Raw genomic sequence first — 24243 nt, 5'->3', positions numbered from 1 at the left:
CTCCCTCAGAAAGAACACGTACGGCTTTTTATCACAAACCCACTCACTGCTGCTGCCACTATTTAAGCATTTACTTTTGTTGTAACTTAACTGAAGCTGATCACTCTTTTTCATTTTCAGCCAGAAGTGGCTGCTTCCACCAAATTCAGGGCCGGTCCAACCCATACCCCTGCTCCCCTGGAATGGCGTCTCAGGGACGCTGTGGTGATGCAGGCTGACTGGCCTCGGCCAACACAGACTCCATCCGTCCCTCCCTTGGCACAGAAGTGTGTCCTCCCACAGGCATTGGGGGTGGCAAGGGGCCGCGTGAGGAAGGGGCTGTGACTGCACAAAGCAAACTCCCCGAATCAGGGCAAGCTGGGCCCAAAGGGGCAACTGGTCCAACCCACCTTTTTCCAGAGGACTCTCCCTGGGAACCAGGGAAAGCCCATTAGTGCAGAGAGGGAGTCAAGTCTCCTCAACCACATCAGAACATCTACATGTTCAGCCTCTTTCTCAAGAACAAAACCCAGGGACTTCCCGGGTGGTCCAGTGGTTAAGAATCCGCCTTCCAACACAGGGGACGTAGGTTTGATCCCTGGACAGGGAACTAAGATCCCACATGCTGTGGGGCAACTAAGCCAGTGCGCCACAACTACAGAGCCCACGCACTCTAGAGCCCATGTGTCACAACTAGAGAAGCCCGCATACCACAACGAAGATCCCGTGTGCCGCAACTGAGACCTGACGCAGCCAAAAAAAAAAAAAAAAAATCCCAACTACTGTCCTATATTTTTCCATCTTGACTATCAAGTCTTCCATAGGAAATACATAAAAGTAACCTTAACCAAAGCCAGATCACCTAGAAGCTGACAAATTAGATGCCCAGCCCTTCTCATAGCAGTTTAAAATAAACACACTTTTTACTAACATGGTCATGGAGACCTCACACAGTTCTGGAACAAACGGGCCAAAAGGCCCCCAGAAGTGCGGGGGTCCCAGCAACGCATAGGCTCAGAGTCATGGATGCTCATCCACGGTGAGGCCAGCAGGGGGCACCCCACACCCACCAGCTGCCAAACAGCAGGCACAGCAGCTCCTGGGATGCGGGACTTTGATGCTCCTGGGATGCTCTGACAGCAGACACAGAACCACCCTGACAATGGCGACCCCAGGCACCTCCAGCCTCGGCCACCTTCTCCCTAGGAGAGCACAAACCACACGAGGCCACGGGCAGCCTGCCCCTCTAAGCCCCTTTGGAGGAGGCTGGTTGGATGCTGGGGGCGGGGCAGGGGGCCACCCAGAAGGGCACCTTGAAGCTGCTCCACCGCACACCCTTCTACGGTTTACGGCCTCCTGATGTGCACCCCTCCCCACACACAAATGGCCCCTAGAGACCCCTTGGCCTCCCCCGAGATTGAGAAAATACCACCAAGCCAGGTGGGCACCGCTGATGGGGGGAGGCTGGGGCTCACTGCATTGTTTTTTCCTTGTCTGGTGGGTGCCAGGCTCACATCCACTGATTGACAGAGTGAGCAAAGGAAGGCAGAGCCCAGACTGAAACCCTCTGATGGGGCAGGTTCCCTGTGGACACCTCCCACCCCCACAAAGCTGTCAGCAAGGGCTCTCTTCACTCTGCTGATGCCCCCGAGCCTGCCATGAGATCCATGTGTATTAACAGCATCCCCGTCTCACGCTGAAGGGCCCCCCGGGGAGGATGGCAGGGCCGCCCCATAAGCTGAGGACGTTCAGAGCATCCCTGCAACACCGTCCCCGAGCCGTGACAGCCGAAAACATCTCCCCACATCGCCCAAGGTCCCCTGGTCAGGAACAATGAGTATGAAAGAAAGGATCACACTGCTCTCCCAGAGCCCGATGAAGGGAAGCAGCATCTCTTAGAAACCGGGAGGGAGGAGGAGGTACTTAGGAGGCAAGAAGCCCAGCCAGGTGGGGGGCACGTTCCCAGGCAGTGACCCCCAGTGCTCCTGGGATCTGGATCTATGTCCCTGTCCGGGAGAGTGAGGCTTCTCTTCTGGACTAGACATGAAATGGAGGTCCGGCCTGTGCCTAAACTGTCTCTGGTCACCGTGTAAAAGTGCATCATGAGTTTGTGAAACCTCGGTGAGCAGTATCCACACTCCCATTTCATCAGAAGGAAAACCCAAGCCTCGGGACACACCTGCCCTGCACGGGCCGCACGGAAACGCAGCAGGGAGGGGACAGCGGAGGATGAGGGAAAGCCAGAGGGAGAGAGCGTCTTCCTCAGGGCTGAGCTGCAGCCCCCAGCACCCATCTCGTCCCTGTGGGTCTGGGGGCGGCACACAGCAGTCTCACCCTTCCCCCCGGCTCTGCCTGCCACGGACATAGGACACTGGGCAAACCTCAGCTCTACCCATGGGGACAGCAGACCCGAAGGCTGGCCAAGCAACTCTGGCCCCGATGAAGTGTGACCCTGCCCCCCCCAGGGGTCCCCCCAGGACAGCTGCCCCCACACTCAGGGCAGCCTCCCTAGGCCAGTCACCAGGCAGCCCTGGTCCCAACATGCTTGGGGATTCAGCGTCCTTCATCCACCACAGAAGCCAAGAATATATAATTGTTTAAACTCAGCGTCCCCAAGCTCTCACTGACAGCCACTGGAACCACAGACAGCAAAGCCAGGTTGGACCTGAACCTTCCGTGGCCCCTGGGCTCCTGGGTTAGATCATAGAGCAGTTTAGCTGAATATCAGTGTTTTATTTCCCAGAGGAGGGCAGTGATTCAGGGCAGGAAATAGCTAGTAATATTTTTTTTTTAAAAAACCAACCTGAAGAGCCTTGCTGTTCTGTGAGGCCCACACAACCTGCCCACCCTTGTGCCCCAGAGGGCCCCACCCCTCCCTGTTCTGCCCCGCTGAGCCCCCGTCTCATGGGCGTAGGTGGGGATGCAGGATGCATCGCTGACCCTGGACCATGTCCCAGCGTGGATGGAATTCACACGTATGACACTGAGGGAAGGAAGCCAGACGTGGAGGGGCAGGGACTGCACGGTCCATAGAGTTCAGAGCAGGAGAAATGAGTGTGCTGACTGCCGTCCAGGCAGTGGTGACCGTGCTGGGGGGTGGGGGGGGGGGACTGGCCTCACGGTCGGGCCCCCGGACTGGGCGTTCTGTGTGTGGGATTCACACGCCGAGCCCAGGGCCATCCTGCACCCAGGCTCCCGGCCCTGCTCAGCCCACACTTACCGGTTGCGGCCCGTCCTGCCTCCGGCCCTGCCCCGGGTGGTGGATAAAGGACCGGGTGGAGACTCTGTAGTGGTTCAGCAGGCAGACGACAACCACGACCATCACCGTGACCACCACCACCACGACGACCACCTGGGCGAACTCCAGCTCCGCTGTGACGAAGAGGAGAGTGCGTCAGCCGGGCCCAGGGCCACCCCTCTTCCTAGACCCTCCTGGGACAGAAACGACTTCCCCCAGGCCTGCTGCCCAAGAGCCCCGCTGTGTGGCTAGCAAGTGATGGAGGGAGGCCCGGCTGCACGGACAGACCTCATCTTTGCGGTTCTGTCCTGAGAAGGGCCTGGTCGAGCGTGTCCCACTGGCCCCACGGGACCTCCCGAAGGGCTGTGCTGTGACGGGCCGGCGTCACACAGGACACCAGGTCCAGCCCCGTGTGCACAGCACGGGCGGCCACCACACAGGGACCTTCCCCCAGGCAGGCAGCTCCTGGGTGCCATCTCCTGGGACACAAGAAGCTCTGGGGCCCCGTCCCTGCCAGATCCCCCAACCCCCAGGGGGGTGGAAACTATGATTCCCAAAGCACCTCCACGCGGGGGCCGTGCAGCACACTGGAGGGAAAACATGCTGACAAAGAGCCCCAGCTCCGCTCTGCGAAGGCCCCACCAGGGCAAGTGATTGAGGAGATGCATCTCCACGGTCTCCAGCCCTGTGGCACCACTGGGTTCTGACCGCACCGTTACAGAAGCCCGTCTAAACTGCTACCATGCGCTCCCCAGTGGGCACCTTCACGGGCAGTTCGAGGAGAGGGTGCCAGCCCTCAGCTTCTCAGGGGAAGTGGAGCCCAGGGCCAAGGTCAGTCCAGACTTCCTGCTCCCGCCGGGCCGATTGCTGCCATGTTCTCCCCACACTCTGAGCGGAGGTGGCTGTGCAGGGGGCGGGGGGCGGGCATAGTGCAGGAAGGGCAAGAGGGGGACAGCCCTGTCTGCGGTGGTGCTGCCTGGGACGCACACACGTGTGGACACGGGCACAGGAATGTGCACACATGTAGACACACACACACGTGCACGCACGGCACACCCTCTTGCTGCAGCAGGGCTCAGGCCACCGGCCAGTGGGTACACTGCTCTCAGGTGCGGGCTTACACCTGCGCAACGCAGGCAGGGGCTGGGTGCCGCCCCACATCCACCCCGTTGGGGTAGAGGGAGGGTCTTCCTGGATCCCACTGTGTCCTGTCCTGTGGCACCGTCCTCCACCCCAGCCCTCCGCCCCGCACACCTGATGGACAAAGACTTACAAACATGCCTGCTGGACCGGGCGGGACGGCCAGTGGCCCCAGGTGGGGGAGGGGGTGTGCTGCAGAATAGATGATGAGTGTGAGGCCCAAGGACCCCACAGCCCTGCGTGGGGAGCAGCAGGGCCCAGGCGGGTGTGCTGGACGCACCCCTGACTGGAGGCTGAGCAGGTGCAGGAGGCAAAGCCCCAGCAGCAGGAGGGGTGGGGCCACTGGGCCCACACGTTGGGCTCCCCACCGTAGCTGTCTGCTCTGGACGCCCAGAGGCCTCGTGGCTGATGGGCAGGAGATTGCCCTTGTACTTCCTCTGGGGAGGAAGCCCCCAGGGAGCCACCCAAGTACCTCCCAAGGACGATCAGAATCTTCAAGGTGGAGTCTCCTGGAAACTGAAATCACTCTCTGTCAGAGGGTCTAGGCTGGGACTTTGCAGCTGGGGTACAGATACCAGCGTGACCTTGTTTATCCTCACGTGCTATGAGGTGTGTGACACACCTGTGAGGGAGAAACACGTCTTCACAACCCTCTGCCTTTGCAGACAACTGTCCTGTGTCCAGGACACCCTGTGTCACAAGGTGCCCACGCATCTGGATCCCAAACCTCGTCATCAACGACACAGGATGAGGCTGTGTGTGTAAGCGATGAGGGACCTGCCTCCATCACCTTGTGTTCCTGGCATCAGGTGTGGGCGGGCCCGGCGTCATCATGAAGAGGTGGACTGAGGACAGGCTCTGGAGCCCACTGCACAGGTGCCCACCTAGAGGACGGCTCCCGCAGGCAGGGGTGAGGCCCGCCCTGGCTGCCAAGCACAAGGGGGCATCTCAGGAGATGAATGGAGGGCGAGCCACCAACCCACGGACCCCTGCTCCGGGGACAAGCAGATAGGAAGCAGGGAGTCAAGGGCGACTAATGCAGCATGAAGACTGAACCCAAAATAATGCTTTGTTTTACCAACTTTTATTTTTATTTTGTGAATGAACAGCAGAGTATTCAAAACTTGCCTTTCAGGTTAAATCGTGCCCTGGAATTGACAAATGTTTCCTCTTCTTAAGAAAACTGCTTTGCTTTTTGGATGACGATTACGGCGAGAGGCCCCGCACACATCTTTGCGTGTTAATTCTTCACTTGGAGGATGTCATTCTAGGTCATCTTTTCCTGAATATGGAAGGCTATGCAGATGACCATTTGCAGCAAAACAATCAAATTACATTTTCATAATTCTAGGCACATTTGGGGGTATATATGTGTTTCATTTGAAAAGCATTTTTATTATAAAAAATAATGAAGACTTCTTTAAAATTCAAAGAACATAGATGGAAATAGTGTATAACGTATAAGTTCCCCTGCACAGGCCGGCAGCTCTCACTGCGACCCCCACGCCCACGCCGTCCGGGGCACAATTCACCCGTTGTGTGTATCTGTGTGTTGCCTGTTGAATAAGGGCCTTCTTCTTTTTAATGAATGGAATCACTGTACAAATATATTGTTCTTTTTTCCCCTCAATACATCACAGACACCTTTAAACAAGAAAATATGTAAACCAACCTCATTCCCTGTGGTGCCGCCGGTTCCTAAACACAGAACACTGGGACTTGCATTCTCCAAGCGATGGGTGTTAGGTGGTTGGGTTTTGTTTTTTTTTCCTACCATGACCAAAAGATTGTGTGTGACCCACATTTGTAAGCATCCCTACGAAAAAATTCCAAAAACTGATACAACCTTGTAAATGCTCCTCTTGTCAAGAAGAGGGCAGGGTGTCTCCTGCCTCATGGCCCCAGTCCTTTCCACGTGTACTAATCTAATGGGCAAAAACACGTATCTTGTTTTAATTTGTATTTCCCTGGTTACTAGTGATTGTGATCTTTCCCTATGATCACTGGTAAATTTGTATTTTTCTTTTTCATAATATTAGTTTATATTAGTTTATTTGTAGTTTTCTCATTTATTTTATTTGTAAGCAGTCTTTACATATTATGGCTATAAATCTTTATCTGCTACATGCATTGCAAATATTTTCTCCTGGTCTGTCACTTCTTTAAACTTTGGTGTGAGTTTCTCTGTAGATGATATAAATTTTTTTAATTTTTATGTCATCAAATATTGTCGCAATCTTTTTTCTTTATGGCTTCTAAGCTTCCCATTGATTAGGAAGGTCTTCTCTCCAACATTCTAAAAATATTTTTCTTCTAAGATTTTTCTGTTCAGATCTTTATTGGCTCTGGATTTTATTTCTTCTGGTCTGAGACAGCATGTAGAACCCTTTATGTTGTCTGATAGGCATGAATCTTCTGATCTAATATCAAACTAAAAAGTTCAGCACAAGCAAAGGTAAGACAGACTTCAGCTGTGGGAAACTGTATAGGAGCTCCCACCTTTCTTTCAAAGGGAACCACCTGCTCTCAGGCTGTGGTCGGCGTGTCCTGTGCCCTGGGCCCTGCCGCGTCCCTGTTGAGGCGCCAGCACCAGAAGTACCCCCCCACCACGTGTCCAGACTGGCAGAGCTTCCTCCCCAGACCCTCCCTCCTGCTTGGAGACCAGCCGCCCTCGAGGGCTTTGGTCCCAGGGCTGCTCTGTACCCCAACATGACCAATTTACCCCAAAGAGCTCTGTGTGGATGACGTCTACCAGTATTTACCATATTTGAAATTAAAACTTGAAGATGTTAAATATTTATTCATTAAAAAATAAACTCGGGCTTCCCTGGTGGCGCAGTGGTTGAGAATCTGCCTGCTAATGCAGGGGACACGGGTTTGAGCCCTGGTCTGGGAAGATCCCACATGCCGCGGAGCAACTAGGCCCATGAGCCACAACTACTGAGCCTGCGCGTCTGGAGCCTGTGCTCCGCAACAAGAGAGGCCGCGATAGTGAGAGGCCCGCGCACCGCGATGAAGAGTGGTCCCCGCTTGCCGCAACTAGAGAAAGCCCTCGCACAGAAACGAAGACCCAACACAGCCAAAAATAAATAAATAAATAAATAAATAAATAAGTGATATTGACATTGAGATGGATGTGAGTTAGCTTGTGCAGTGTGAATATGTGAATCAGAAGTTTTTAACTTAGGGTTCATGGAGAGCCATTAATAGCCTTCAGGAAAAAATAAAATAAAACTCACCACATGTTAACACATGTAACAAAATAACTTCCCGTTGCCACACTTTACACAGTGCCCACCTCTTTACTCCCAGTGGCCTCCCCTCTGCTTCACCTGCACCGGTGGGACATGTGGCTGAGGTACAAGGAGGAGGTCCCGCCTCACTGACCCCCGGGAGGGTCTTGGGGTCCCTGGGGGTCCTGCGGCCACAGTTGGAGGACGGGTGGTCCACACGGACTGATGACAGGCCCTCTAGTACAAATGCTAACGCCGGGACTCGAGATGTGCTCGGAGCAGCTCCTGGGGGCCCGGGCACAGGATGGCAGGAACCGGCCCCCAGGGCGCCACTAGCTGAGGCCGGCAGCCCTGGGTGACAGAAGCCCTTCACTTTGAACTCTGGGCGAACCAGTCCATGAAAACAGACTGCTTTTTCAAACGCTAACAACTGGAAAGTGCGAGGCTTTACTCTCTTTGGGGCCACACATACTCCCCCCAACCCGAGAGTGGTCCAGAGTGAAAACTGGAGGAAACAGAGATGGTTCCTGGGGAGAAGCATGGTGGCATCCAGACCCAGGTCCTGTGCTACCAACAGCCCCTCCGAGCTTAGCAGGGGGTGTGTGGGCACCCCTGTCCTCCCACGGCCTCCTTCACTTTAAGCAGGAACATCCTACTAAAAACACCTCATAAAGGGCGAACTATGTAAAGACCACACACGGCAGGACATCTGAAGATGGGATGGTAGGTGGGAAGGGGCTTAGAGACCCCCAAACCCAGCTGCCACCCCCGCATACATTCTGTAGTAACAGTGACAGATGAGTGACTCCTGTCCCCTCTTCCTTCACGATTCCTGAGCCCCCCTCCCCCTCCCCCCACCCCGCTGTGGAGCCGGCTCAGAGGCACTCAGCCCCAAAGTGTTTACCAGCCCCCAGATGTGGCTCTGTCGCCAACGGCCTGATTTTACACCTTCTCAAGAAAATAACTTCCACAGGACAAGTAGAAGAAGCTTCACATTAAAAAACAAAAACAAAGCCCTGCATTCCCCACTTCTGAATGCAAGAATCGGATGAAATTCAGCACACCTGTTCGTCACGGTGTCGTCTCCAGATTTCTCACTTCTGGTCTCAACCACAGACGTTTCGGGGCTTCTGGGGCCCAAAGCCCAGCCACTCCCTGGACTGCAGTCAGGGCTCCCCGCATCCTCTGAGACCACCGCCCTCCTCAGGAGCAGTTTCCCCACGCGGGCGCACACACACACCCGCCACCTCACACCACATTCATTTCTCCCCAATTTCCCCCCAGCCCGGGAGGCCCAGGGTGCCGGCTGTGCAAAGCACTGCAGAAGGTGCGGTGAGGCCTGTCACCTCCCCCCGGGGAACTCCCAACAGGCCCTGAAAAGCTGCACCCATGGGACAGACTCGAGCCCAGCACGGCTTCCTGAGAACCGAGGGGGCACCCAGCCCTGGGCCCAGGCGACACAGAAGTGCGGCAGGTGGGGCCCTGCTGCCTCTCCCGCCCTGTCTGCCCGCGCCCGGCCCTGCAGGATGTGGCGGGGGAGGGGATGTGCAATGGGGGTACACAGAAAGGAAGGGTGGGGAGGCCAGGGGAAGAAGAGAATGAATTCTGGAAGAACTATTAAAACAAGTATACAGGAACCATAGCATTCTGAGAAAATAATAGGATCCCTCAGGGTTTCCAAATTTTCAATATGGAGTCTGAACACAGCCCACTGGGCAGTTCTTGATTCCAACAGCTACTGATGTCAGCAGAATGACGCCAAAAAGCAGGCCACGAAGGGAAGACTTTTAGACCAAAGTCAAATGTTCACGCCCCCTGCTTTCCAGGGGCTGTAGGCTGATGACGCTGTAGTGATGAGTCACTGCCACCCAACCAGGGGTTTTACAGCATCGAGTCTCAAGTTCACAGGAAGACATCTCAGACCCTGATTTCATCTCTCACAGTGACAGGGACAAGGTGATGATGGCATCTCCCTATTTTTATGGAAACGTCTCCAAGAAACTCCAGGCTGCGCGGAGAATTCCAGCAGCAAGAGAAGCACATGGTCCAGGGAGGAGCTGGGCTGACTCTGCCAGAGGCACGAGTGTCTGGGCTATTTTTAAAGAACACAGGGCCTGGCTCTGCTGCCTGAGGCTCCCAACACGACACTCGCTTCTGCTTTCGGGAGGGTGGACCCCCCATTCCACGAGGCCTGTTCCCCAACGAATTCATCATCCTCCACACACGCCCTCTTCTCAACATTTAACTACTCTGAAGCCCCAGATGTATAGTTTATGCCCTTACAGCCCTGATAATGGGGCGGGGGGCAGGCGGACACCTCGGCCACACTCAGGGGAAGCATCACACAAAACACGGTGACGTCATAAGACCTGGGGTTGCTGTCCCCACCCCCCACGGCAGCACCCCCATCGTTCCCCCAAGTGCTGGAACCTACAGGGACGTGGAGACCCCAGGGCTGCCCTCCAGGTGGCTTATCCCAGGCCCCCGCGTCCACTGGGGCACAGGAACTGTGCCCTGTCCCCCTGGGCATGGGTGTGGTGATGACAGCCTTGGGGTGTCTTACTCTTATGGCTCTGTGACACTTGTAAAGTGCTAGATGTTCCTAAAGGCCAGTGAATTCTTTCCCAGATCCTACAGACATGGGGCAGTGGGGGGCAGGAAGACTGTGGGAGCAGGGGGTGGAGTCTACAGACTAAAATTGCCTCAAGTCTGTGAACTCAGTATAAAAATACTCTTGGAGACTTTAGTGGCTGAATGAAAATTCACACTCATTAAACACTGTGGTCAAGGGGGGAAATTCAGCCTGTGTTATATGAATAACTTCACAGTTTGAAGTTCAGTAGGCAAAACAGTTAAGAGCCATCATCAGGATGATTATATTCCATACTTTGAATTTTCTTTTCCTTGGGGTGGGCTGGCTACTCTCATCCATTCTACGACAAGTAGAACAACACAAGGGGCAAAGAGCCACCCCCAGAAACCCCAGCTACGGTGCCACCCTGGCTTCCACTTCCTTCAGACGCCCCCTCACGGCTCCTTAAGAGCGGGCTTGCGGCCCTGGCCCAGCGCCAGCATGGAGTGACCCTGGGGCACATCATGCTCTGTTGCAGGGTCCCCGGCAGGCAGCATCTCAGGGCTCGTGAGAGACAAAGCGAGGAAGAAATTCCACCTGCTCTGGACAGTGTTGGCACAGAACTGCACTCCACCAAACCCTCGCTGACAAATTCCGTGCTGCTCAGGTTCTGCTAAAGGCTCTCACCTGTAACCACCATCCCGCCATCCCGCTGTGCTGTTACTGCTCCATGCCGGGAGCCCCATGGTTGATATAAGTTAGTTTCTATTCATATGTTTACCTAAAATGTCTTGCATGATCATAGAAGTGGGAGGTGACACCTACTGTCTGTGGGAGGAGAGAGGGGAGCCGAGCACAGGGATGGCACAGGGCCTCTGGGGCAGGTGTTCCCGCACCACACCTGCTGACTCCAGGCCAAGGCTGGGGGACGTGGACGCACCAGCGGGCAGGTGGTGACAGTTACACTGCGAGTCCATCCAGCTAGAAGAGCATCTCTCTAATCTACTGAGGTCCAAGCAGGCACCCAATACAGCTCTTCATGCATTTTATAATCTAGAGCTTCATGATCTCTTCAGAAAGAAATTTAGTTAAATATGTTCCCATCAAAGATGACTGACAGGATTTTCTGAAAACATAGCAGAGGACTAAGAGCAATTACAAACCTTTTAAACGTCTATCCCTTTGCTATCAATAGGGGAAAATGCATACATAAAACCATAATTTCCTCCACAAGGTTCACTTAAAATCCACCCTCACCTCCACCCCCACGTCATTAATTTAGGAAAGTGTATCAGGAAGAAACACAGCTGCACAAGTCACCGCCTTGTTCACGGTTAAGAGCAGTCGTGTCTGAGGGCTCCCCAGCTGGCATCCGTCTGTCTGTCCATCTCTCCCTGTCAGGGTCACGGTTCTCCTTCCTAACCTCTGCTGTTACTGCACTGCTGACCTGAGAAACTGCCCAATAAACCCCCCACATCCTGAGAAATGCATCTTTCCTTTAAAATGCTGTTTTCAAAGAGTCAGGGTGAAAAAAACAGTACCCACATGTGTGGCAGCAAGTGACAGAATTTCCAGGGGAGGTTTCAGCCTCAGGCACAGAGCATCTGAACAAACAAAACTCCAAACTGACAACCGTGTGCACTGCGCTCCTCCCCCTAGGAACCAAAGAGCCTAGAGCACACCTTCCTCAGGAGGGCCAGCCCTGCAGGGTTCCCAGGGCGACAGACCCTCCAGGCAGACGCCAGCTTCTCGGGAGTTTCTACTCTTCTCAGCTCTGTCCTCAGACCAAACTCTGAGAGCCACCGCCAAGCCCAAGAGCAGCCTCCCCGGCTGGCCTGGAATGTACCTTTTTTCAAGACCAGGTTTTTAAATGGGGCTTCCTTCAGGGTGCCATTGCCCAGGGGCTCAGTGGACATAATCGGTCCTCTGCCGGGGGTCCTGCTGTGACACAGCCCCCTATCCCCCGCTGAAAGCATCCCTTCGGCTCCAGGCCGCCTCCTCGCCTCTCGCAGCTACAGTGGGAGCCGGCGGGGGGCAGGGGGAGGGGGCTGTCTGCCTGTCCCTGCCTCACCTCATCACATCATATCGGCGCCCAGCCCAGGTGCCAGACTCAAGCGCTGTGGCTCCAACCACAGGCCATGGCCACCAATTATCAACAGCAGCCCAGGAATCAGGACTGTGGCGGGAAGCAGGGTGTCTCAGGGTCTCGGAGCGCCCCGCCCCCCAGGGCAGCTGACCACCTGTGGACGGGCTGACAACACAAAGCAAGGACCCGCCTGCACCAGCCGCCTGGCCTCCCTCGGGCCAGACAAGGCAGAAAGGGGGAACCTGTACATCAAATACCACACTCCTGCCCTTGATCTCCGCTAGAAGCTCGCCGAGTTGGAGAAGTGGAGACAGCGCCCACGGAGCGCTGACCCTGGCAGGTTGGGTCGCCCGGCCGCGTGAGCACAGCATCCCTCCCGGAGCCCAGAGCCTGGCCAACCTGGCTCCTCGTCCCCCAGAGCCTCTCACCGCTGAGCGCAGCTCTAAGGCCCCTGCGGCTAAGCTCCGGCTGCAGCCCAGCTGGCAAAGTCAGGGCCACAGCGGGGAACCCTCACTGGCTGCCTCCTGCCACCCCCTCCTCCCCCCACCCCACACGTCTCTCTCTCCTTTTTGTGCCCCCCACCCCCACCTTGGGGAGCACAAATAGAGCACAGAGAAGTGACACAGTGAGGACCCTCCTTACTACCCAGTGTTACCTTACAAGAACCCCAGGTAATGAGAAGAGCAGAGCTTGTCCCCGGAGGAGACTTCTCCCTCTCCCCAGGGTCTAGACAGCTGGTTTCATGCACGGAAAATACCTCCAGTGGTTCTGCTACCCTGGGGCCGCAGGGAAAGGGCATCAGGCCAGCCCCCGCCCAGTAACCCAGCCACAAGCACTGCTCGGGGCCCAGAATAGCCTCTGTTTTCCTTATTTAGGGTAAATAGCAATGACACGTGGGCCACAGGACGTGTGGTCAAAGCAAAACTAAACTCTGTTGGAACGACCAGCAGAGAAACAGGACAGTGAGTCGGCCCCGCCCCGTGGTCAGCCGTCAGGGGCTTGATGTCCACCGGCCCGGGGTCGGCCAGAGACACCACCCCTCTGTTCTAACTACTGGGGACAGGCAGGGAAGGAACAAAAGGATCATCTACAAGATTTTTCAGAGATTTCACATGGATAAAAGAAATGGTAATTTCAGTAGGAAAATTAACAGCTGTACACATTTGCACGTGCCACTCAACACAGCCTGACTTTTCTTGAGCAAAAATCCTAAAACATAACTCCCCTCCCTGTGTTACACTTTTCCTGATTTCTTCTCAGTCACAGGCTGGGTGAGGACCCTCCCTGTCCCTGCAGCTGGGGTCCTGGCCGGCGGTTCCAGTCAGCTCAGGCAGGGATATTCATAAGACCCCAAGTGACTTGGTTCTTGAAAAGTAGGGGTTTCATAAACTTGAGACCTGAAAGACTGTTCTGTCCTTTGCTGAGGGACATAATTACATTTTGAAATGGTTGCAAAGAGTCCACTTTGGGGTTTAACATTATTTAAGATGTATATTTCATGCATCAAAACAATCAACATTTTTTCATTTTTGGTGGCTGCTGGGCCCCCTCTGCCTTTACACACCTACTTGTTGGGCTGGCTTCCTCACCACAGGGCATTTGGAGGCAGGGGAGTCTATCTAAATTAAGCTCCTTGTTCATTTTGTTTAATCGTTTAAAAATCACTTAAAAAGGCTTGTCTTTACGGATGGCGGGCACCCACACCCTAGAGCGGGTGCACGCTGTCTGGCTGCGCCCGGCCGAGGGGAGCCCAGCAGGGCCGGTCTGGCCCGTGAGCCTCGCTGCCTGGTTGATGCCGGCCCGGCCCCGCTCCTCCGCCTCAGTGAAGACCTGCAGGGCTAAGTCTCAGGAACTGGTCTCACTTTTGCTCCTCTGCCCTTCTAAGCAGTGGCCTCAGGAGGACGCTTCGGGAGGAACGCAGGACTGCCTGACCTGATCCAGGAGTCCAACCCTAACACTCACTCACTCCCGCTGGCCCTGACAACATGTTTTTAGCTGACAGGTGCCAGGATTTCTTCTCCCTTCACTCAGAGAACACAGCAGCACCCACGCGAGAAGGGTGTGGGGAGAGTGCTCGGCTGAACACACATACACAAGCAGGAAAGTGTAAAACCACGGGCGGCCAAGAACTCTTTCCTCCCTCCTCACTGTACACGTACATCTTTAAAATGAGTGCTCTGATGGGCTGATTTCACTAATGTGACAAAACATCTCCGAGCTGCCTGAAGCTGCCTATGTGCAGCGAGGCCCTGGAGACGGTGCCAGGAAGGGGCACTTAAGACACATACTTTCACGAGGGGCTGTGATGGCAACCAGGACTGAAGCCTCCGCCTTCATCCCCAAGGTTCCCTCCGCGAAGGTCCTCTGTTCATTGATCCGTGTGACACATACACACCACGTGGACGGTCCTTAGGAGGAAACATATGGACCTTGAACGTGACTGACGGGCAGGCATTCGCTGTCGGGTGGACTCGTCCTGGGTTCTGTCTGCAGACAGCTGCTGATCTAAGGAACTGAATAAGCTCCAGGCATTGGCTTCCAGCCAAGATCCAAACATGACAAGCGGAGTGACCTGAATGGCCAAACGAGGCAGCACAGGGCAGGGATTTTACCTCAGAGCTCATAAGCTTCAGAGAAAATCTCGGGTGGCAAAGAGCTGCTCTGCTAGGCCAGAATCTCTGTCACGGAGAACCTGGGTCGGCATCCAGCCTGGTCCAATCTTCCCATTTACTCACCATGGGCGTCTCGGCCCTGCCTGCTGTGTCCCCACCAAGTTCCACACCCCATGGGTGTCCCACAGAGATTTTCACAGATAAACACCATTTGGAGAATTAGGAATGTCTTTACATGGCTGCATAGCAAAAAATAAGCATCTGTAAACCTTCAGGAAGAGGTACTGCTCTGTTCTAGGTACTTTCAAGCAGGGCACATCACCTCATTCCCACCTTACAGGGGAGGGAGTGAAGCTCGGGGAGGGTAAGCATGTTGTCCAAGGTTCAAGGGCTGCCGAGAGACAGGCTGGGAGCTCAGGATTCCCCAACCACAAACGAAGGGCCCTGAAACTAACCGAAGGAGGTCAGCGGATCGCTGTGGACTTACTTGGATTCCTTTGAGGCACTAACTTGCAAAACCATGTTAAAGATCCTGTATCTCTACATGTTGCCTGAGGCCCTTGGAGCCATTTACGTGTCTAGTATGCCTGTTAACGCGACTCCAGTAAGAGTCGATGCCTCTGTCCATTACAGATTCCCGTTCTCTGAGGTTTATGACTACGCTGTAAAATTCTGCCCTGAGATGAAATTTTCCACATAAAACTTAAGCCCTGGAATTTGGCCTTTAAAAAACAAAACAGTACATTTTAGTAAGTTTGCGACACTTAAAGTCATGAATGAGGATTTTAAAAGAACACAAACTTTATATTCCTGCAGACTCAAAACATAGTAATAGTTTATTTGATATTTGTGGACGTCAGCCTATAGCAGGGAATAATTCACTAATGTATTCTTAGTGCTTAAAAAACTGCAACACAGAGAAGTTCTTATATAGAAATGTGAATGCCCTATATGTGCTCCAACCACAGCACCTGACGCCCATCATTTTGTAGAAATGTCATGCAGCATGACAGAGCTAGCAAGCTGACGGCGGATTAAACATTTACTAAATAAATCAGTCTAAATTAAATAGCCCTAAAATAGTTTCCTAACATGCAACGATACCCCTATATTAACAGACCATGGAGTTTACCTACACACTGTCGATGCTACTATGGTACTTTATCCCTCTATTGGAAAAAAAAATTACTGTTATTCTGCGTTTATGGCAGTATTGATTTTCACAACAGCCAAGCTGCTCCGTACTAAGTGGCTTTTACTCCTGTGAGAACAGCAGTTACTCTTGCAAACCCAGAAGAAAATGGAAAGCAGTATGAAGTCTTTATAGTGGATAAATTCAGGGCAGTTGTCTGGGTTCCAGTCCTGCCACCTGACTCTATCAGCTGTGAAGCCCGTTTCCTCATCTGTAAAATGAGGCTAAGAGTCCTCCATCAAACGGCCGTTGGGAAGGTGAAATAAAACAACCCATCTAAGCCTTGTACTCAAAGTGTGGTCCAAGGATCTGGTTAGAAATGCAGGATCTGGGGCTCCACCCCTACCCTGGCTCAACCAGAGCATGCGTTTAAACAAAACCCCCAGGTTGCTTCTGAAACTTTGGACCAATCCAAACTCCTCATTTGGATTAAATTAGCAAACTGGGGCTCGGAGAATCTGTGACCTGTGCACACCACACAGAGGAAACGAGGCAGAATCAGGGCCCAAGTGATTGCTACTCAACACGATTTTCAAGAGTGGTGCTCAGCACGCACACGTCTGTGTGCACATGTGTAAACTGGGCATGCTGCCCCCTGGGCTAGGGCAGCCCTGGTCCACAGGGCAGGTGCTTCCCGCTGTCCTCCCACCGTGCTGACCAATCACACCCTTTGGGCGGACGGTGCTGTCAGGGCTCACGAGAACGGCACAGCCAACCAGTTTGTGGTAACAGAGGCCATGGTGTCGGAATACAATTTCTGGGATATTTAGCACTCTTCATAAGAACTCCAAAAGTCCCTCAGGAAAGAAGAAAGAATTCTAATTTTGCCTCTGGAAAAACTCAATTGCCAGAAGCAGACTCTTTCTAAAGACAGAATTATGAAGCTGCCATCGGTCTACCCCTATGACCCGGCCTAGCTCTCTCACCGGCCTCCCCAGCCTCTGAGAAAGCCAGATGCCAGGAAAGTAGAGTCCTGGCTGGAAAGTTCCAGAAACAGCTTCCACGTCTGCTGCATGCGTTCTGCCAGTGGTCAGCTCAGGGCACTCCCAAGCTGCCTTCCTCACCAGCAGGGCTGTGTGGTGGTGCCCTCACAAAACTGACACCAGGGTCAAGGGAGGCCCTTTCAAGGGGTGGTGGAAATGGTCTGCTCTGCTGCTTCACATTTCAGGTGAAAGGTATATGTTCGTAGTTTAAAACCCACTGAATATTTTAATATTTAAAATATTCAAAGTGGCTATTCAGAAAAATGTTTTATTTTGCTTTTCAAATATACTACATTTCTCAATTTCATCCAAAAGCTGGAAGGCTGAAAAACCTTCACAAGTCTGGGCGGGCCATAACTATGGTGTAACTCAGATCCTAGACACAACTATGCCAGTTCCCACAGAACTCCAACTGTCCCTGGAGAGCTGGCACCCACTGCATTAGCCTGCACTCCACATGGGCGCCGTGACTCTGCACACATGGCTGTGGCACGCACACATCCACATTTGGTGTGTGTTGTTGCTAAATTACAGAGCAGCGCTGGGATCACTACTCTGGAAGATTCTAAGGCAGTGGTCCCTCCGCAACCACAAGCCTTTCTCGGAGGATCTGAATGTGGAGAGAGGTGCCCGCAATCGTCTCTGGGGCTCCTCTTCATCTTGCTTATAAATTCTGGGACGTGTCCAGACAGTTCTGAGACCTTTTAGGTTCCTGGTTTTGGCAAAGCATTAATTTCTTCAAAAGTTGAGATAAACTCATGGCACATTCCAGGGTTTTAGTTACTGTGTTAGAGCACAGGCCAAACACTGGAAAAATCACAGGCCAAAATACCGAGTTAATAACCTCAGTCTCCCCAGACTGGACACCTGCCCTCTGCTCTCACCCTCGGCTCCTCCAGCCCCGCGAGTCACACAGATGCTCCAAGACAAGAAGCACGGCTCTCCAGTCTCAGTCACCTTTGAAAACAGTAGGTCAGTCCAGAGCCGAGCAGTGACCACGCGCCAGTCAGTGTGAGGGGACAGGGGTACAAAGAGAGACACAGCTGTCCTCTTCCTCATCCAGGTGAGTGGGAGGCTGGGTGAGGGTCCCGTGGGATCAGCACAAAGCACGACGCTTAACCTAAACAACCACATAAACCCCGCACGACGGGCACAGCGCTTCCTTTGTGTCAGGCAGTATTCCAACGCACTCGACTCGTTTAATCAAGCCAGGCAACCCCTACGAGTGTCTCAGGAGACCGAGGACACGTGACTGCCCATCTCACAGACAGAGAACGTGTGACCTGCCCAGTGTCACACAGTGACTGTGGCCGTGCCGGGACCTGAACCAGAAGTCTCCTCTGGCATCTACTCCTGACCGCTTGTCAGAATGGCTCTGCTCATGGCAGGTCCCAGGATGACCCCTGAGCCAAATCCTATTTTTAGAAGGGCCCTGGTATACAAGCCCCGTGTAGAAGATTCAAGGAATGAATCACCCCTCTGAGACCCAGGCTCCTGAGAGGACTGGAGTTGCACAGACAGAACCTTGACCTCCTGCAGTGGAGAAGGGAGTCTGCACACCTCAGGGGAGACAGTGCTGGACGCAGAATGAACTGTACCCGTGGGCATTTCCTTCCTGTTAAGCTAGACCTGCCCTCTGGTAAATTAAGTATCTATCTTACAAATGTAAAAAGGATTATAACAGAATATACATGAACAACTGTATGCCAACAAATTAGACAACAGATAAAATGGAAAAATTCCTAGAAAGTCACTACCAAAACTGACTCAAGAAGAAATAGAAAATCTGAACAGACTTATGAAAAGAGATTAAATTAGTAATTTCAAAACTTCCCACAAAGAAAAGGCCAGGCTAAATGGCTTTATTGGTGAATTTTACCAAACATTTAAAGAAGAATGAACACTAAGTCTTTACAAATTCTTCTGAAAAATAAAAAAGGAGAAAACACTTCTCAATTCATCCTATGAGATTAATATTACCCTGATAACAAAACCATAAAAAGACATCACAGGAACAGAAAATCACAAATTAGATGCAAAAATGTTCAACAAAATACTAGCAAACTGAATTCAGCAATATATAAAAAGGATTATGCATCATGACCAACTGGGATTTATTCTAGGACTGCAAGGTTGGCTTAACATCCAAATATCAATTAAAGTGATACACTACTATCAATAAACAAAGGACAAAAACCACATGATCATCCCAAAAGATACGGAGAAAATATTTGGCAAAACTCCAACACCCTTTTATCATAAAAACACTCAACAAACCAGGAATAGAAGGGCATCTATAAAAAGTTCACAGTTAATATCATACTTAGTGGTGAAATGTTGGCTTTCTAACTAGATCAGGAATAAGACAAGGATCTCCACTCTTACCACTTCTATTCAACATTTTAATGGAGGTTCTAGCCAGGGAAAGTAAGCAGCAAAAAGAAATAAAAGTCATCAAGATTAAGAAGGAAGCGGTAAAGCTATCTGTATTTACAGATGACATGATCTTGTACATGAAAAATCCTATGGAATCCACTAACAAACTATTAAAAGTAATAGGTCCATCAAGGTTGCAGGACATTAGTTCAATAGACAAAAGCCAAGCATATTTCTATTCACTAGCAATAAACAACTTGCAAGTGATATTAAGAGAACAATTCCACTTTCAATAGCACCAAATAGAAGAAAATACTCAGGAATAAATTTAACAAAAAGAAGTATAAAACATATACTCTTCCAATTGCAAAATATCATTGAAAGAAACTGAGGAAGACCCAATTAAATGGAATATTCCCCATACTCATGGATTGGAAGACTTAATGTTGCTAAGATGCCAATACTTCACATATTAATCTAGACATTTAACATAATCCCTATCAAAACCCCAGTTGGCTTTTTTTTTTTTTTCAGAAATTGACAAGCTGATCCTAAAATTCATACGGAAATTCAAGGGACCCAGAATAGCCAAAACAAGTAATCCAATGATGACGTACTGGCATAAGGCTAAGCATTATCAATGGAATAGAACTGAGAGTCCAGAAATAAACCCTCACATTTACAGTTCGTTTATTTTGACAAAAGTGCCATGACCGGTCTTTGGGGAAGGAGAGTCTCTTCAACAGGTGGTGCCAGGAAAACCGGATGTCCACATGCAGAAGAGGGAGGCTGAGTCTCCTCCCCACACCAAACACAAAAACTAACACAAAATGGATCACAGATCTAAATGGAAGAACTAAAAAACTAGAACTCTTAGAAAGAAACACACCAGTAAATCTTTGTGATCTGTAATTGGGCAAAGCCTTCTTAGTTATTCCACAAAAAGCATAAGCAACAAAAGCAAAATAGATTGGACTATATCAAAATTAAAAACTTTTGTGCTTCAAAGGACACCATCAAGGAAAAGTGTAAAGAGCCCACAGAATGAGAAAATTTTTTTACAAATCATAGAGCCGATAAGGGACTTGTATCAAGAATATATAAAAAACTTTTACAACTCAATAATAAAAAGTGCAATTAAAAATGGGCAAAGGTTCTAAATAGATAGTTTTTCAAAGAATCTGTACAAGTGGCCAACAAGCACATGAAAAGATGCATTATTAGTCATCAGGGAAATGCAAATCAATGCCACATTGAGATTTCACTCCACACCCACCAGGATGACGAGAATCAAAAGACAGTAACAAGTGTTGGTGAGAACACGGAGAACTGGAAACCTCCTGCATTGTGCGTGGGGTGCGAACGGGGCAGCTGCTGTGGAGAACAGTCTGGCAGCTCCTCACCAAGTTAGACAGACAGTTACTACACGACCCAGCAAGTCCACTCTAGGTATACACCCAAAAGAAATGAACACATATGTCCTTACAAATGCTGTAATACTCATAACAGCCAAAAAGTGGAAACAACTCAAATGTCCATCCATAGGTGAATGGATAAACAAATGTCATAAATCCACAGAATGAAATATTGCTCAGCCATAAAAAGAAATGAAGCACTAATACATGATACCACATGAGTGAACCCTGAAAATATCACGCTAAGTGAAAGAAGCCTGTCACAAAAGACCATTTATATGAAATGTCCCAAATAGGCAAATTTACAGAGACAAAAAGTAGATGAGTGGTTGGCTAAAGCTGGGAGCTTGGGAGAAAAGGTAGATGACTGGTAATGGGCTTGAGGTTTCTTTTTAGACTGACAGAAATGTTCTAAATTTAGATCATGGTGATGGTTGTGCAATTCTGTGAATATACTAAAAACAACTGAATTGTACACTTTAAATGGGGAAATTGTATGGCATATGTGAATCATATCTCAATAAAGCTGATATAATAAAAAAGAACTATGAAATGAAATTACTTCATAACATTAACAATTAACAATCACTCTTAATGATGTTTACAATTTTTGTATTTCCAGGTTTAATAATCAATGGGCTTATTTTTGTAATATTTCTGTTTTGTGCCATTGATTGTGAGCACCTTTCTAAGCTGCGGATGATCTTTATTCTCAATAACTATAAAATTAACCTGCATATAATTATCAACATATTTTTCCTCTTTAACATTAAATTTTGAAAAACCAGAAACCAGAAAAACCAGAATAGTATCATTATTCTGATATTCCATTATCAGTATCATGGAACACAGAGACCTGAGACCACACTGAAAGAAATCTGCAGAGTGATTATGATTTTTAATGTCCTCACTAGTATTTCAACATTAGTGTTTCTTTGTTAACCAGTGGTTCACAAAGGGTATAAATTAAACAACATTGCTTAGAGGAAGGTCTAGTTGAACCAGTGAGGTCAGAATCCATCGTGGTGGCTGGCAGTGTCAGCTGAGTGGCAGACCGACCAAGGGACGGAACCAGGAGCTGCCTCGGAGGGGAGAGTGGCCCCCCAGTACCGCTCTGGAGATACAGGCTCTCTGGGACCCTGGGACGGGTGTGCACATACGATACGGGCGAAGGTTAAATGAGGTCAGTGATGGAAAATCAGGGTATAAGGAAGTTCGGAAGGAAAAGAAAAATGTAGAAAGGCTGCCAACGCCCCCACCCCACGCTCCTGCACAACCCTCCTCCGTTTCTGCCTGCAGGCCAGACCCCCGGGGTCTGTAACCACCACCGCGCAGCATGTGGGCGAACAGGAACTGCCACGGCCAGGCAAGCTCACAAAACCTCACAGTTTTGCTGGGGAAACAAGACTAGGCCAAAAAAAAAATCAAGCTATTAGAGAAATTTTTAAAAATACTATTATTTTGCAAATAGCACTTCATAAGTTTAAAAATACATGTAAATGCTCATTCCTACAACCAAGTTTTAAACTATGAGAGTCAGATAATAAATTCATAAGAAACAGCTCGAACTTAGATCACTTCACCAAGTTCCGGTTTCCTTCTATACTCCAACTGGGAACCATGACTTCCAGAAGAAACTAAATTCCTTCTAAACTATTTGTAGATTATAAATTTTATCTTTTGTGGCCCTGTTTCTCATCTCGGATTTCCAAGAGTTAAATTGCAACATTAAAAACTGAAGAGCTCACACCATTCATCATCCCACCTTGGAAAAATCATACCTACACTCTTTATTGTGTAAGAATTTTCCTTAAAAGGGTTAAAAGCCTAGTTGACCACCCAGTGCCAAGCCCATCAAGTGTACAAGTGACAATACATCTTATACACTCTACCAAATACTACTAACGCTTTGGCCCACAGCACATCTTCCCATGTGGCTGTGGAAGACAGCTCACCCCCTTCCCTAACCGTCGGGTTACCCTTCTGGCCTTCAGAGAGAAAGGAAACTGAACAGTGATTTTTAAGCCCAGGCTCACAATCCACTAGGCAGTGAGTGCAATAGTGCATTTAAAGACACAAAATAGAATGGAAAATATCAGAGAGCAAATAGTGAGGATAAGCACTGTGGAAGGTGTGCTTGGGCTCTGCATGTATGTGTCTGTGTTTGAACGGGTTGGGATAAGAGATGTATTTCTCACTGTAGGTCAGGGTTAAAAAAGTTTGAAAGGTACCCATTGAAAAAGTAACTGATTATTCAAGTATTTCATTTCTCCCAATTAAACAAGGTAAGTCAGCTTCTTCCCCAAAACTCTGTCTTCATGGGAAACGTACTATAAATACATTGATGATAGTCTGACCTGCATAAGTTACACAACCTTCTTCCTCATCACCCCTACATGCCCTAAGAGTGTCATAAACGATCAAATAAAACCACGTCTGTGTAAGTGTCAGACAACTACAGGGTGCGTCACGTCTCAATGCCTCACCCACAGGTGACCGCTGAGCTCTGCACTGTTGTCATGCCTGCTAACACAACATACATTCTGCAGCCCAAGGATCAAGGAATAAGTTTTGACTTTCAAGTCTTATCATTTAAGAAATACATTTCCTAAGACTATAGCTGCCATGGTGATTCCTCTGATGGATCTGGGCACAGTAAATTGAAAACCTTCTGGAAAGGATTTACATTCTAGATGCCATTAAGAACATTCATGATTCATGAAAAGAGTTCAAAATATCAACATTCATAGGAGTTTAGAAGAAGGTGATTCCAGCCCTCAAGGATGAGTTTGAGAGGTTTAAGACTTCAGTGGAGGGAGTAACTGCAGATGTGGTGGAAAGGACAAGAGAATTAGAATTAGAAATGAAGCCTGAAGATGTGACTGAAGTGCTGCAATCTAATGACAAAACTTGAACAGATGAGGAGTTCCTTCTTAAGGATGAGCAAAGAATGTGGTTTCTTGAGATGGATCCTACTCCTGGTGAAGATACTATGACTAGTGTTGAAATGACGACGAAGGACTTAGAATATTGCCTAAACTTAGTTGACAAAGCAGGGGCAGTATTTGAGAGGACTGACTCCAATTCTGAAAGAAGCTCAGTGGGTAAAATGCTATCAAACAGAATTGCATGTTACAGAGAAATCGTTCATGAAGGGAAGAGTCCATCAATGCAGCAAACTTCATGGCTGTTTTAAGGAACGGCCAGAGCCACCCAACCTTCAGCAACCACCTCCCTGATCAGTCAGCAGCCAGCAAAAACGAGGCAAGACCCTATAACAGCAAAAAACTGTGACTTGTCGAAGGCTTAGATGATGGTTAGCATGTTTTAGCAATAAAGTAAATTAATTATGTATTTTTTGGATATAATGCTATTGTACACTTAATAGACTACAGTATTGTGTAAAAATAACTTTTA

At 50.1% G+C, this 24243-nt stretch overlaps 1 protein-coding gene across 1 annotated transcript in view; it reads right to left on the bottom strand.

Moving 5' to 3' along the window:
* Positions 1-24243, bottom strand: part of LDLRAD4 (low density lipoprotein receptor class A domain containing 4) — a 302931-nt gene that overhangs the window by 17906 nt on the left and 260782 nt on the right. The window contains 1 exon segment of the mRNA XM_082415863.1: positions 3200-3351. Within this exon segment, the coding sequence (XP_082271989.1) occupies positions 3200-3351 (152 nt within the window).

This window comes from Balaenoptera physalus (assembly GCF_965194825.1).
Source record: "Balaenoptera physalus genome assembly, chromosome: 12".
Classification (NCBI taxonomy): domain Eukaryota; kingdom Metazoa; phylum Chordata; class Mammalia; order Artiodactyla; family Balaenopteridae; genus Balaenoptera; species Balaenoptera physalus.
The sequence above is the reverse complement of the archived record's forward strand: the minus strand, read 5'-3'. Positions and strand labels throughout refer to the sequence as shown.